Here is a 15,127-nt window from a genome sequence, read left to right as displayed (position 1 = left end):
GTGCAGAGTATGGCTGCGATCAAGCCAACGGTGCCAGAGATTAGCTGTTCACAGACGGACGGACAGACACACGGACGGAGTGCAAAACATACTCTCTCCCCATGCCTTCGGCCTGGTGGAGACAATGACACTGCATGGCCTGAAAAGGTTGAGAAACCACTGATCTATGATGCAGCAGACAGCGTGGAGTCACAGTGCAACACATTTATACGTTATGGAGTTCGAAAGCCTCACAATTAAGATGTTCTCAGAATCGTTATAGCAACATCCTTTACATGTGTGTAAACAAAAGAAAACAAAGGGTGGATTTAAGGTTTTAAGCATTTTATTTGCTTTTAGAGAAAAACTTTCCTTAAATCTCCTATATGATGCCGCCATTCACTGATGAATGCAAAAATGAATTGTGGTTCTATAACGGAATTAAATTAATTTGTTTAAAGTCACATACTTCTCACATCACTCATCATTATAGATGGTGATACCGTGATACTATTACTGACTGGAGAATAAAATGTATCATTGCTGACATTTCCTCTGAGCCAAGTCAGATAAATTCAGAACCGGGACACCAGCAGAATTAACTGTGGCATAACAGAATATTAGCAGTAGTCTAAGTTGAGAAGCCCTACTAATCAGAATTAAAGCAAGAACTCTGTACAGCATCCATTTTACACATACTTTTAATTGATAGTCATTAAAGAGTGAAAACGTTTAAAATACGGGGGGGGGGGGGGGGGGGGATTACATGAGTATTTAATTTAACATTGTGATTAAACCATACTTGCCTGCTCTGCTTCAAATATTTATGTATTATATATATATATATATCATGAGCTATTTAAGACAATAGTTTACAAAGTAAAAAAGAAAAGAAAAGTCCTAACATTACCAAATAAGAATTAAGTCAAATATAAAATGAGTTATTCAAATGGGATACGGTGTAAAACTCGAGGGGAAATCTCTGTACTGAACCCCTCTATACAGACAGGACTCTAAACATTCCAAGGCCCACACACAAACCATCCTGAGTCCATTCCAATGATACGATACAGTCCATTACTTACCGCATAACTGTAAAACGGCCTTACTTAGTCCTTTTAGTCCCATTTGGGAAGTCATCTCCTCACCCAAAGCATGTGCAAGTGTCCCAAAAGCACATTTAATGAGAAAAGTCTTTGATTGCATGGCAGCCTAGTGTGTTGCTAAGACATCCAGTTGTCATTGGCGATTTACGACGTATAATGTAAAGGTTTGTTCTCAGCCTAAAGCTGGTTGGAGAAGTTGCCTAAAATGTTTATTTTTGTTTAAAGCCGAGCAATAATATAGGTAGTTAACATGAAGTCCATTCAACTGATTCAAGGGATCCCATGTCACGCTCAACAGCTGAATAAGTGAAGTTTGTACTGTAGGGATGGCATGCTGCTCTTTGCCTCCCTCTGGTGGCCGACCTGCAGCAGCGCAGGCTCAGCTCTGTGGAGGAGGGTTGTCTTCTTTGCTAAAGGGTTGCGTGGATCCAGGCTTCACCCATGACAGACCGGACACCTGCATTGCTTTGTGGTGGTCCTCAGGCCGTCTCTAAAGTCCACAAGAACAAACCACCAGTCATTATAAGAGACGGCAGTGGTTCATAACCAAAGATGTCTGGCAGCAGGAATATATCTCTTGTTAGACCAGACCACTGTGAATTACTTCTATTGCTCTCTCACAGTATTTGGCAGTGGTGGGGGAAAAGTTAAAGTATCAATACTGCAACTACAAGTCTGTCAATCAAAATATACTTAAGTAAAATCAGTCATTATTCAGAAAGTTATCACATTTAAAAAAAATATTTTGAAACAGTAGATCTACAAGCACAACACAACACGTCATGATGAAACATGTTGTGAGCTTGTAGATCGGCTGTATATAGGTCTGAAGTGGTTAATGTATGTTTTGTAATAATAATCAAAATCTACAAAGTAACTAGTAAGTAAAGATTTCTAAGTGGAGTAAAAAGTACAATATTTGTCTCTGAGATGTAGTAGTAGAAGTATAGAAAATTGGAAATACTCCGGTAAAGTAAATGTACCTCAAAATGGTACTTAAGTACAGTAAAATGTACTTTGTTACTTTCTACCACTGGTATTTGGAAAACGAAGCACAAAAACACTGCCCTGAAACACTCCCGCCCCCATTTCATTTTTAGGAAAACGTACTTTGTGCGTGAACATCCGCTCCTTTGCCTCTTCGTGAACAGGTGGATTCCATGGTGAAAAGCTAAACGTAGTGGAAGGGCAAAACAAAGCAAATGGAGAGAGAAAGGAGACAAATGGGCAGGACAGCGATCAGATCACATCCATTTGTTTCGTTTTGAGGTTACATCACACACAGTCACACCTCATGATTACAGGGCGTGTTCCCGTTTTGCTGTGGCTGTGACAAAAAGTGGAATGTGAGGAATGGGGGAAGCCCGAGTTAGGCCCAGTTCATACTTAGTCGCACGGCGGTGTCGCGCATAAAAAATAACCGACCTTTGTAGGTCTGCTATTTTTATGCTATCAAGTAATGAGCATAACATAGACTCAATTGCATTGCATAGATCTGTTATTTTTGGGGTGTGCAACTGGCTAGAACATTCACCAACCTTATTGCATAGGGATCGTCTATCCTGGGCTGGTCGAACAGATGACTGTTGCATAGTTTCACGCTATCCACCACCTTGCTTTTGAACAACTGTACATCCTTTTCATACCTGAGGGAAAGACAAAAGGGAGGGAACAAGGAAAACTGATATACGTCTCTCAACAAGACACTTAAGCCCCCAACTGCTCCCTGTGAGCTGTATAAATAGCATAGCAACCCACTGCTCTTAATAGTTAGGATGGGTAATGGCGCTGGAGAGGAAACATTTCATGAACTGTACTGTATGCAAATGTACAGTAAAGATTTATTTAAATAGGACCTTTCAAAACAGAGTTACAAAGTGCTTCACAGAGAATCAAAAACACAACATTGCAAGAGATTTGGGGAATAAAAGAGAGTTTTCATGTGGGTTTGAACAGGGCACAGACTATGCAAGCCTGATCGCCACACGCCAGGGCAACAGAGTGGCATTCCGACGCATGGCCATTCCGACTACATGGCTTCCGCATGCAGTAAGAGTTAGGGACAGAGTTAGTAATGTGTATGTCGGAATGGCGGTGCATCGGAATAGAGGGCCTCAGAATGCCGGTGTGTAACCATTCCACAGAGTCGAAGCTCTGAATGCGAAGGCCCGATCACCTTTTATTTTGTTTTTTGGTCAAATTAGATGTCTATGACAACTTTGTCTGAGGACCTCAAATTGCGCTTTGGTACATATGGCTCAAGTCGGTTGGATATAGGATCGGGCAAAACGGAGATGGCCTTAAAAGTAAGAAATTCAAATATATTCTGAAATAGATTGGAAGCCAATGCAAGGATGGGCTATTACACTGTAAATAAATGAATGATGATGATGTCTGTAAGCAGGCAGTGATTCTTTTGGAGACTTGTGTATTACCGAAATATATCCATGAGCTCACAATGCTTCATGAGCTTTGTGATCGTTTATTTTTGGCATGCCACGCCCGTGTACAGCAAAGTAAATCTGGCTTAAGAGTAGGTGGTGTCATGTTTTCTCTCCTTATAGATTGTACAGCAGCAGATACTCACAGCACAGCAGCCTCTGGATTGAGTGGCTCCAGAGTGTTGATCTTGTAGAACACGGTGCGTGCGTACATCAGGACTTGCCAGATGTGGTTGTGATTTCGTCTACAACAGACAAGAGGACAAATGCATTCATGATATGCCAATAACCGTGCTTACTGTGAATCATTACTGTCTGGCACAATCTTCATATTCTAACTTTTGTGGAGGGTTTTTCCTACTTGATCATACTATACTAGTGTCACACAAATGTATCAAAAGTAGCAGATCCACAAGCTTGAAACGCAGCACAAAAGCGACGTGTTTTGAGCTTAGATCTACCAGCCTGTAGATCTGCCCGATTTATCCTGAATCCTGACAAGTTAACAGTTATGGACATATGAGGTTTCCATTTGTCCATAGGGGTGGGCGATATGGAAAAATATAATATCTCAATATATTTTCAAGCACGATATGACGATTCTTTTACATGTTTTTTATTGTTTTTTATTCTGGTTATTTTTTAAGTTACTCAACAGCACAACCACCTACAAGGTAACAGAAACGAAAAGAAAAAAGTAATTTAAAAAAGTAACATTTAGACCAAAATACTTAAATTAAAATAAATTAAGGTAAATTAAAAAATAAATTAAGGTATAGAACTGCAAATCATAGAATGTGCATTCACTGTATCACGATATATATATACACGATATCTCTGAAAAAGAATCATAGAGATATTGTATCGTCCGGACGATATTTATCACAACATCGCCCATCCCTAATTGGCAGACGATGTTATTATGTTGTCGTGACAAAAACAAAAACGTATACAAGGATTTTTCCAGACAGTGGTGATATGCTAACAAAAATATAAAGTAATAATATTAAACCTAGGTTGAAATACTGTATGTACATTATAATACAACTGAACTCTCTCATCCACTGGAAGGAAGTAACAACCTGTACAAATGAAATGTACAATACACAACTTGTTTATTGCTGTTCAAACTCAATTTGAGGAAGAAAACAAGTCATTGAGAACTGACCTCCATTTGGTGAATGCTCTCCTAACATCGAGCTCTCCAGACACGGGGTCTACCAGGGGATTGAAGACTGGGATGTCAAACACCACTTTCTGAAAGGCAATGTCAGTGAGCAAAGTCTTTAAATAGAAATACGAAAACAAGCTTCTACCAATGTGAACGTCCACTGTGTCTGTGTCAAGGTCGGTCGACAGTCATTTCCTTAATTTTAGTTTAGGAGAAATTTGCTTCCAAGGCCTGGGTTGACAAATATCACATCCAATTTACAGTGTTACCTCCACACACAGTGGACATTTTAAATAAAGAGACATTTTAAATAAAAGAACATTAAAATAGCTCTACCACCTAATCCCTACAGCCCATGACTACTATTGCTGCATTATGGGAATGCATTTTACATAGTATTTTTAATGCATTTGTGAATTTTATGTAATTAGATTTTTATTGTTGTATACCGACTGTCAGTGTGCCAAAGGCAAATTTCCATTTTATGTAAGATTTAAATGGATTTTTAAATGGACAATAAGTAAGTTGATGTTTGGGAATTACTCACAGGACACTCCCCGTCAGGGTAGTTGTCTGGAATATACACAGTGAACTTGAAGACGCCATCTTGGTACAAGCCATGTCTGATAAATATGACTCCAAACCACACTAGAAGACAGGACGATAATCATATGAGTAAGCACATTTAAACAAATCTAAACTTAACGGGCATGCAAGAGCGAGCATAAATGTATTCTGTAAAGTAAAAATGTATTCTCCATCACACACGTTGTATGTCAGCTGCATGTTTTGACACAAAATGCAAGCATCCAGTTACATGTTAATTTATTGTTAAGACGATTGTGGTAAATGTTCTCTATCAATTGGCATGAAACATTGGCATTTGTACACACACACACACACACACACACACACACACACACACACACACACACACACACACACACACACACACACACACACACACACACACACACACACACACACACACACACACACACACACACACACACACACACACACACACACACACACACACACACACACACACACACACACACACACACACACACACACACACACACACACAGAGTTTAGAAGGCATTCATCTTAAAAATCAGAGGGGGGGGGTTCTTACTCAGTGCAGACTTGAAGGATGGCTGTACATAAATTCCTGGCAGTTTCTGCTTGATCACCAATGTACTGCAGGTCACAAAGGCATATCACATGACACAAAGTCAGGTGGATGCAGATAGAGGGGAGGAACAATTGTGAAAACAATTGCATTGAATTCATTTCCATTCCAACAGCCTAGATGAGCACTAGTTAAACATGTTATCTTCATCTTGACGTTTAGCCTTTTAAATATTTTTCCTTGTGCATTTCAAACAGCAAAAGTACTTAAATAGCATCATTTTAGCCTCTTTATCCATTTATATGTTGCAAAAATAGCAGATACAAATAGGTTGGATATTAAAAAAATAGATACAAGCTTACAGCGCATCACGCTATAAGATTATAGATCTGCTATTTTTGAAAAATCTCTGAATATATGTTTTTAAAGCAAAATGTTTGTTTTACTCAAATCTTTTCTTCTGGAGTTCCCTGGCACAAAACATTTTTTGGTGGGGGTCTGCAGGCAAATACATATCAATCTGTGGGTCACAGGCACGGAAAGGTTTGAGAACTACTGCCTCCTGTACTTACAACTCTGCCAGCAATGAGTATTCCAGGTAGAACGGGCCATAGGAGGCGTGCGTGCCGTTGGCCGACTGGGCCGAAACAGCTAATGAAGGGGGTTTAGTGACGGGGACTGCATTCTTAGGGATGGCAGGAAGTAGCTTTTTGCCAAAGGGCGGCCGGGCCGGGCTGGCTCTCTGGTCTGCCTGCCCACTCTGTTCCTCGCTGTCAGATCTCTGCTATTAAAGACAGGAGAGAACAGGCACTCGAGTAAAACTGGCACGTTGAGCAAATTCTCAGGGGGAAACGATCCATTATACATCTCCTGAATTGGAAAATGTTGTTGGCAGGATGAATTTCGTGGCTAAGTGGAAAAAGTAGAGGGATGAAAAGTTTAATTAGAAACCGAGTTGAAGTGGGCCACTGTTTTTGAGTGTTGTGCACACTAGAAAGTACACAAGCAGCGATGGGCAGTGACCATATGCTGTGACCATGCTCTCACATTTCACTGTCCGTCTGGCATCTGTTCCCCAGCTCCTCTGGGACACGTTTTCTGTCTAGAGTGACATTCAGAAGAAAGCACAGCTCCAATCCTATGCCAATGACGGCCATTAGCAGATAAAGTGGGAATGCGAGTTGAGGCGATATAGATGTAACCTGCACATTTCTGAAAAATGAGGCTATGCTATAATGTTGAAGAGTGGAAACCAATAACAATGCAGCTCTGAGAAGTCACTTAGGGCAGGGTGTATTGTCACCCTTGCTAGAGGTATGGTATCAATTTTACCCACCAGATCCCATCAGCATGCTAAAATCTCTAAGCCAATAGAATAGCAGAGCTAGTACTAGGCAAACAGATTGATCCTTTAACACCGTTATCGCTGGCATCAACAATAGACAAAGAAAAGCAGACAAGCAAAGTGACAACAGGTCAAATGTCAGACATTTTCCAATCAATATAGTATCAAGTTATCTGTATTCAAAGACAAAAGGTCAATTGTTTCCTTCGAAATCCAAAGCAAACAAAAACAACTGCACATTTTGCCTGGAGAGTAAAGTAAAGCTTTTAAAATGTAGACAATTTACTACTGCAATTACCATTCTTAAGACTTTTAATGAAGGAATAAGATCATTATCTGATGTGAAATAGCTGTGATTGTATAGAGAATCTGTCATGTCACAAGTTGAGCACATGACAAGTCCGTTGACTTGATAAACAACATAACTCAAATCCAGTTCTCCTAGATCAAGCCAAGACAAAATCAGGACAAGCGGGAACAGGTGAAGAGGTTTTAAGCCAACCTGTGTCTCTGTTGTTGGACAAACACCGGCAAGGTGGTGTTACTCAAAACTACTGTAAACGGTAAACACTACATGCAATAAAACACTCTAAAAGTACCCAACAACAGAGTAAAATGCATTAGACAGACGATAACTGGAACACTTGACCCCAAAACATGCTCGCCCCCAGTGGTTCTTGAATTTGTTTTACTGAGGTCAAGGTTAGGAATAAGTTTAAGGCTAGGCATAGTTTTATTGATTAAGTTAAGTTTAGGAATACGGTTAGGTTTAGCCATAGTTTTACCGAGGTTACGGTTTAGGAATAAGGTTAGGTTTAGGCATACTTTTACTGAGGTTACATTTAGGAATACCCGTGGCGACGGATTTGACCCAGGGCAGGCGTTTTTGTATTCAGAGTCGGACGAGAGCAAATGACTAGATGAAAAAAAATGTGGGTGCACCGATGCAGCTAAATTATCTTCCCAAGAGAGATAACTTTGCGTCAAGTTGTTCTAGTCATTGCATCAGTCTGTGCGGTTGTGTTGTGGTCCTTACCTTACGTCCTGTATTAGTAGACATGCTCCAGAAGGGGTTCAGGTTCATTACTCATACAGAGGATCAAGTGTGTGGACCTCTGTGTGCGTTTATGTGGGAGCCACGACAAATGCCACCTGTGCCATCCAGAGCTGGTGTGTCTGCAGGAGGTATACACATGAGAAAAATAAAAACCTAAAAGATCATACACACACATTTACAGTTGAGCTAAATGAACTTGTTAACTTGTTGAACCAACATTAGTGACTGTTGTGTGCTAGCTGGCTGACATATAGCTGTTCCAGATAGACTGGCGCCTTTGCATTGCAAGACTATCATAGTTCTTTATCAATTTTGATATTTGCACAACATGCATAATTTGCATATAGATATGAAAGCTAAAGTCAGACTCGATAAAATATCTATGATAAGTCTTAAAATCCAAGGCTACAGATTGTTTTTGTGTTAGCATTATGCTACGCCGCCTACGACCCTATAATAAGTGCCGTTTCGTCCTCTCGTCGACATTGCGTGAGATCTTGGTGTTCACACACAGATCATTGGTGTTGGTGTGTGTGGTGACTTTGTTTGATGTCATGCACTTGCAGGCTGACTCTGAGGCTGTTTCACTTTGTCAACGAGCCTGAAAATATTCACATTCCTGGAGATCCGTGTAGCACCGCCTCACAAACGGTAGCTATAGCGTTAGCTTGACCTGGCTCAGTTTGAGCCCACTTCAGCAGCTCAGCAACAATTACAACTCTAAACGTCATGTTATTATTACCACTCCGCCACTGACATTTTGTGAGAACGAAGGCAACGATAAATAAGTCCATTGTATTTTTGTTTTTTAGCTTGAATGAATTTTACGTTACCTTAAATGCTAACGTTAGCCTAGCAAGATGCCCTTCGCTAACAAACAAGTTGTCTCTGCCCCCCTTATTCCTTCCCTTTAACAGACTGGTGTCAACTTACTTACCGTCCTCGACAGAACAGTGAAACTATCTTTAGTGGCGGTGTTAAAACGTCCTTTTCCCCCGAAGGAGTTGGTCTCGGCTGCTTATTGTCACCCCCTACCGTAGCTGTCAGCCTGCTAAGTAACTATAACAGTACTATAGGTAACAAACAGCAGCTACTATTATTTGACAGACCGAGAAGAAACACTGTTACACTGGAATTGTTGACCCACTGAATACTGTGACTTCCTGTGTCCTCGTCGAGAGACAAGTAGACCGGGTATTTTTTATTTTCTTCAGTATTTCCAATTTTCAAATACTTTTACAGTACTGTGCACTACCACTAGTCCACTACATCTCATTTCAGAGGCATATTGTAGGCCTACATGTACTCCACTACAATTATTTGACAACTTTAGTTACTATAATATAGTTATAGAATTATAATTTATAATTATTATCACATTCACAAAACACAACAACTGCAATGCATTGTGAGCTTGTATATCTGCTATTTTCAATAGAATGTTTTAATACATTTTGAACTGGTGAAATGGGACATTCTGCACAATGAGTACTTTTACTTTTAGTTTTACAAGTAGACTACATTTTGAATACCGGAATTTTTTCTACATTGCAGTATTGATACTTTTACTTAAGTAGGCTAAAACATGAGTAGGCCTACTTATGTTATGTCATTGCATTTCGATTTTTGACCCTCCCGACAGAGAAAATGGCAAAACAGTGACCCCTAAAATCACAAAATTGGATATGTCACCAATTTCAGTATAACATTGGAACTAAATCTAACATAATGGCGGTGGTGGGCGTTTAAAATGTATAACGCTGGAATTCTATTGGTCGACTAAACACTCCTGTCGGTGTTTGGCTGATGTTCCGCCACGTGAAAGTGTGACTCACAACAACAAAACAGCAGCTGAATGCTGGACCAAGCACAACAGCTGTCAATCAGATGATTTTGTGGTATTGTGATTTTTTTATCCAAACATACCTACCATAATTTAATCTATAAAGCATATGGCGTGTTATTAATCATTTTAACCACTTTATCCATTTATACGTTGGAGCTTGTATATTTGCTACTTTTAAAGATTTAAAAAAATGTATCGTATGGCACAACAAGACATTTTCAGATGGGTGTCCTTGGCCAAATCCTATGCATGAACAAGTTTGAGAACAACTGCCATAGATCACTGGTGTCACAGACCTACACAGGTCTACACAGACCTACATGAAGCCTTGCCATCCACATGGCTTCAACATGGTACACAAAAGGCTGCCCCCAGCGTCATTATAGTGACGATGCTGATGCGAAAGATGGAACTCCTACAACTTCTATTTCAGGTGTTGGGAGTCGCCAGTATCTTGTAACCGAACGGAACTCTCACCTCCAGCGGTTCTTGTATTCGTTTTACTGAGGTTACGTAATTTACGTTTAAAGGGTAAGACCACTTTTGTAGAGGTTTGGGTTGTGTAGTTACCTTGCCATGATGTAACTCCAAATGTGGACAAGAAATCAAAAATAATTTCTCCAGTGATTAGAAATTGATAATTCAAAATATGCTCCTCATTGACTTACATTGTACGCTGAAACAGCTCTCAAAGTCACTCTTTTAGTACGTAAACAAACACAAACAAAGTTGTTTCAGACAATATAGAGCAACACCAAAACTCATGTGGTTTTATTTCTTCATAAAAATGTTAACTTCCTGTTGATTTGTCCATTTTTATTCAGAAGAAAACCCGGACTGGATCCATGGATCCGGATCCAGATCTTCATATAGTAAAATCAACAGGAAGTTACCATTTTTATGAAGAAATAAAACCACATGAGTTTTGGTGTTGCTCTATATTGTCTGAAACAACTTTGTTTGTGTTTGTTTACATACTAAAAGAGTGACTTTGAGAGCTGTTTCAGCGTACAATGTAAGTCAATGAGGAGCATATTTTGAATTATCAATTTCTAATCACTGGAGAAATTATTTTTGATTTCTTGTCCACATTTGGAGTTACATCATGGCAAGGTAACTACACAACCCAAACCTCTACAAAAGTGGTCTTACCCTTTAAGAATAAGATTAGCATGGCTTAGTTTTAGGACCTTAAGGTTAAGTTTACTTTATTTGAACCGGGAAAAGTGTTTTGAGGCGAGAGGTCTTGTAATTTCAGGATCTCACATTCTCACTACCCTGCACTTGGAAATTGGAAAAAATGACCCTAAAGGTGAACCCAGTATGTAAGGCATTCTGAGTCTGTCCCTTGTGTGATAAATTGGGAGCGGGAATGTGTTGGATGTGAAGGGCTGCCTGGTTCTGATAGACAACATAGCGCTGAGGAAGGGAACTCATGGCTGACCTGACCCTGGTGTGTCATTCCCTTGATTACCTTGTAGGCACCAATGTTTTGAATTGAATGCGAGCAGCAACCAGAAGACAGTGAATGGAGCGCAGAAGATAAGAGGGGTGATGTGAAAATCTTTGGAGGTTGAAGACCAGGCCTTCTGCGGAATAATCTGCATCATGTGAGTCTGAGACTTCATTGTTGTTACATTTACTTTTATCACTTCCTAATGTAAAGCAATTATAAACCCATAAAAGAGCTCAAATATTCGTTATTATGAACGGTTTAATAGGGTTACCAACTCAACACACTCCAAGAAATTGAACAGAATTATTTTTGTAGCTACTTCTCTCTTACATTACATTACATTACAGTCATTTAGCAGACGCTTTTATCCAAAGCGACTTACAATAAGTGTATTCAACATAGGTAGGGAACAAAAACTACTAATCACCAGAAGTCTTTAGTGCATTTTCTGCAAAAACAAGCAACCAAGAGTATACCTAGCGCTACGGTAAAAGTGCAATATATCAGCTACCTATTTCCTTAAACAGATGAGACAAAATAGCTAAATCAAATGAGCATGAGCTAAAACAATTAAGTGTATCGACTAAACAAGATCCAATAAACAATACAACAATAGAAAACAAGCGTTCGTACAACTAGTTAACAACAAGTAGGTCAGGCAGAGAGGAAGGGTAGTGTTTCCTGAAGAGTGTTGACTGTATTGTTGCAGTATTGTTTTGTAGGTGTGTTTAGGAAAATGTTAAATTGTTAACATTCATTATTGAAGCCATAAACCCATTGTCATGCTCTTTCTCACCCCTTTCTCACCCCCTTCGCTGTGACCTCTATGACATTCAAACCATGTTTTTCTTCATACAGTAGGCGCTTCTCATCCTAATTATCACAAGGACATGTCAGTTACAACAGCATCTGTGTGTTCTGGTATTTTGATTCTTGTCATAGAGATCTATTCAACTTTGCACAAAACAGGTTACCCCAAATCTAGTCTGGAACGCTTTTTGATCGGCATGTAATGTGGTCCTTCTGTCTTTGTTTCACTTAATTTCCTTCCTTCGGTGCACTGCACAACGGAGTCCCCTGAGGGCGGGTGGATCCAAACCCATTTGCGTCACATATTTCTTTATTTTTGGACCACGCTTCAATGGCAGTTCTTTCTGTTGATTGATTGATGTCCTAACAATTATCCCTGATTATTATTCTGAGAGAGAGAGAGAGAGAGAGAGAAGAAAAAAAACTAATTTAATGCATGGGTGGTTGCATTAATTGGGAGAAATGACATTGTCCAAGTTTGAGAGTAAATACAAATTATTGACTCCATTAATGTGATTGTATATTGTACCAAGTACACTTCACTGACAAAGGTAATTAGTGTCCAGTTTTCCTTATTGGGACAGTCAACAGTGAAAGGTCACCGTCACTCTTTTGACACAAACAAATCAAAGACCACCCCACACAACAAATATGTTTATGCCTGCCGTGCCTTCATTGGCATTGAGATAATCTGTCACACACAAACAAGGCTTTCAAATATCCACACCATTGCCTTTGTAATGAGTTTTTTGTCTTTGCCATTGATTCTTTGTCTAATCAGCTATTGTGACCTTGTTTGGTCCGACAAATGTGAATGCAATTAAAGAGATAGATTGGATTAACTAATTGACTGGGTTAGCAAGCAAAAAAAAGAAGGAAAGAAAGGTAAAGTTAGACTTACACTTATAGGACAGTTTTGCGTCAAACTAAACCAGACCACATTGGAACCTACTGTAATCATTTAAGAATAAATCCAACCTGGACATGCGCATATATATTTTCATATACAGTATGGCTTTAACAGAAATTTCTCTAAAAGAGAAAACCAGCACTCACGGAACTCATGTTTTAAGGCACTCTTAATTTATTTAAATGTTGACATGCTGCAGAGCAGCAGCAACGAACGCGTTTCGGCGTTCAAGCCTTTGTATTGAATTTGTGCTTGAAATGTACTGTAATTCTGCAAACTGTTAAATAAATATTTCAATCAATCAGCGTTGTCTGCTGGAGACATGGGAAGTGTCACATTATATAGTCTCCCTAGGTGAGACACCTTCCTCTGTCCCGTGCAGACAAACACACAGCCAACTTGTACCAAAAGTGCAAATATTCAGCAGTTCAGACAGCCATTAAATAACTGTGTTTCAATATGTATACCTAACTTCTGGGACAAAAAACTCAGATATTTTGCCATAATTCCTATATATGTATTTAAGGTCTATTATTTAATGGCTGTCTGAACTGCTGAATATTTGCACTTTTGGTTGGCTGTGTGTTTGTGTCTGCACGAGACACAGGAAGGTGTCTCACCCAGGGAGCCTATATAATGTGATACTTCCCGTGTCTCCAGCAGACAACACTGATGAAGGCTTGAACGCCGAAACGCGTTCGTTGCTGCTGCTCTGCAGCATACCATGTCAACATTTAAATAAATTAAGAGTGCCTTAAAACATGAGTGCTGGTTTTCTCTTTTAGAGAAATGTCTGTTAAAGTTATTTACCCGACCGCGCAGGCCCGGTAAGAATGCTCAAGAAGTTTGAGACAGTTTGGAGTTGTGCGAGCTATACCTTGATAAAATATACACTTTATACAGTATGGCTCCTTAGTTCACAACCATGGAAACTCTCTGCCTACCATGGCAACTATTACTGTCCTTCCCTTTTCACAGTGGGTTTTACGAAGCTTTTATTTTTATTTCTTTTGACTATTGGACTATTAAGTTCAGTGAGCGGTCCACTCCACTTAATATTATCTTTTTATTGACTCAGAGCAACACAGTTGAGAGCAAGACTAGGCCTGAATCATGACTCTTGAATCTCTGTTTCATTTTATCTTAAAGCAGCAGGGAAATATGTGGTCCAGGTTCCGGAGAAAATCCCATTCACTGTTCTGGATGTACGGGATCCCGATGAGAAGTGTATTGCAATGATCCAGTCTGGAGGACCTTTGTCTCCTCCTTTGACTGGATTTTGTTTCTTCCATATTATTACATACATTCACATACAACATTCATCCAACACAACAATACAACACAAAACAACTCATGATCCATCTACTACATTTGATAGCTAGTTCCACAGTACAATCAAATCTTCAACATTGATAATAAAGTAAATATACATTTTAATGTATAGGAGATGCTCATATGCATCTCCTTCACATCTCTTGAGTGAACTTCAGATTCTTCTTAAAACTCATATAGTTATCCTCATAAACAAAAAACATAGGTAAAGAGTTCCATGCCACCATTGCTCTGTAATGGACTGTTCTTTATTTAACATTTGTTCTACATGAAGGCAGCAGGAAACGACCCTCTGATGACTGCCGAGTAAAATAATGATGTGTATCTGAGAACGCAATGATAAATTATTATAAATGATTGCTGGGGTTTTAGTTGTGATGATGTTTTTCACAAAACACATGAATAATCCAACCTACTTTTTACACTTAACCACACTAGATCATTGTTCATTGTACTTACTCTTGTTTGATATGGGCACTGAAGCACTATACGAGCTGCTTTGTTTTGAGCCACCTGTAATCTGTTTAGGCAAGTATTTC

At 39.4% G+C, this 15,127-nt stretch overlaps 1 protein-coding gene across 4 annotated transcripts; it reads right to left on the bottom strand.

Moving 5' to 3' along the window:
• Positions 1–661: 661 nt before the first annotated feature.
• On the bottom strand, positions 662–9,420 carry aktip (akt interacting protein). Of its 4 annotated transcripts, none has more exons than XM_079496775.1 (10): positions 9,172–9,420; positions 8,214–8,353; positions 6,405–6,613; positions 5,836–5,900; positions 5,245–5,345; positions 4,695–4,783; positions 3,673–3,771; positions 2,624–2,731; positions 2,196–2,256; positions 662–1,575 (listed from the first exon to the last, which is right to left on the bottom strand). In XM_079496775.1, the coding sequence occupies exons 2-10, from the start codon at positions 8,259–8,261 to the stop codon at positions 1,465–1,467; spliced, it is 891 nt and encodes a 296-aa protein (XP_079352901.1). In that variant the 5' UTR covers positions 8,262–8,353; positions 9,172–9,420; the 3' UTR covers positions 662–1,464. The 4 variants fall into 4 exon arrangements, with proteins under 4 accessions (XP_079352901.1, XP_079352899.1, XP_079352898.1 ...); XM_079496773.1 differs by having other exon boundaries at positions 6,405–6,616; positions 9,168–9,419; XM_079496772.1 differs by having other exon boundaries at positions 6,405–6,616; positions 9,172–9,418.
• Between the last annotated feature and the right edge of the window lie 5,707 nt (positions 9,421–15,127).

This window comes from Electrona antarctica, assembly GCF_951216825.1.
Source record: "Electrona antarctica genome assembly, chromosome: 3".
Classification (NCBI taxonomy): Eukaryota; Metazoa; Chordata; class Actinopteri; order Myctophiformes; family Myctophidae; genus Electrona; species Electrona antarctica.
The sequence above is the reverse complement of the archived record's forward strand: the minus strand, read 5'-3'. Positions and strand labels throughout refer to the sequence as shown.

Bases quoted from the DNA above. Each gene is read 5' to 3' on its own strand.
- aktip (XM_079496773.1), bottom strand. From the start codon at position 8,261: ATGAACCTGAACCCCTTCTGGAGCATGTCTACTAATACAGGACGTAAG. The intron at 6,617-8,213 runs GTAAGGACCACA...TGTCTTTAATAG, and splicing joins CTACTAATACAGGACGTAAG to CAGAGATCTGACAGCGAGGA. The intron at 2,732-3,672 runs GTGAGTATCTGC...TCTTTCCCTCAG, and splicing joins AATCCAGAGGCTGCTGTGCT to GTATGAAAAGGATGTACAGT.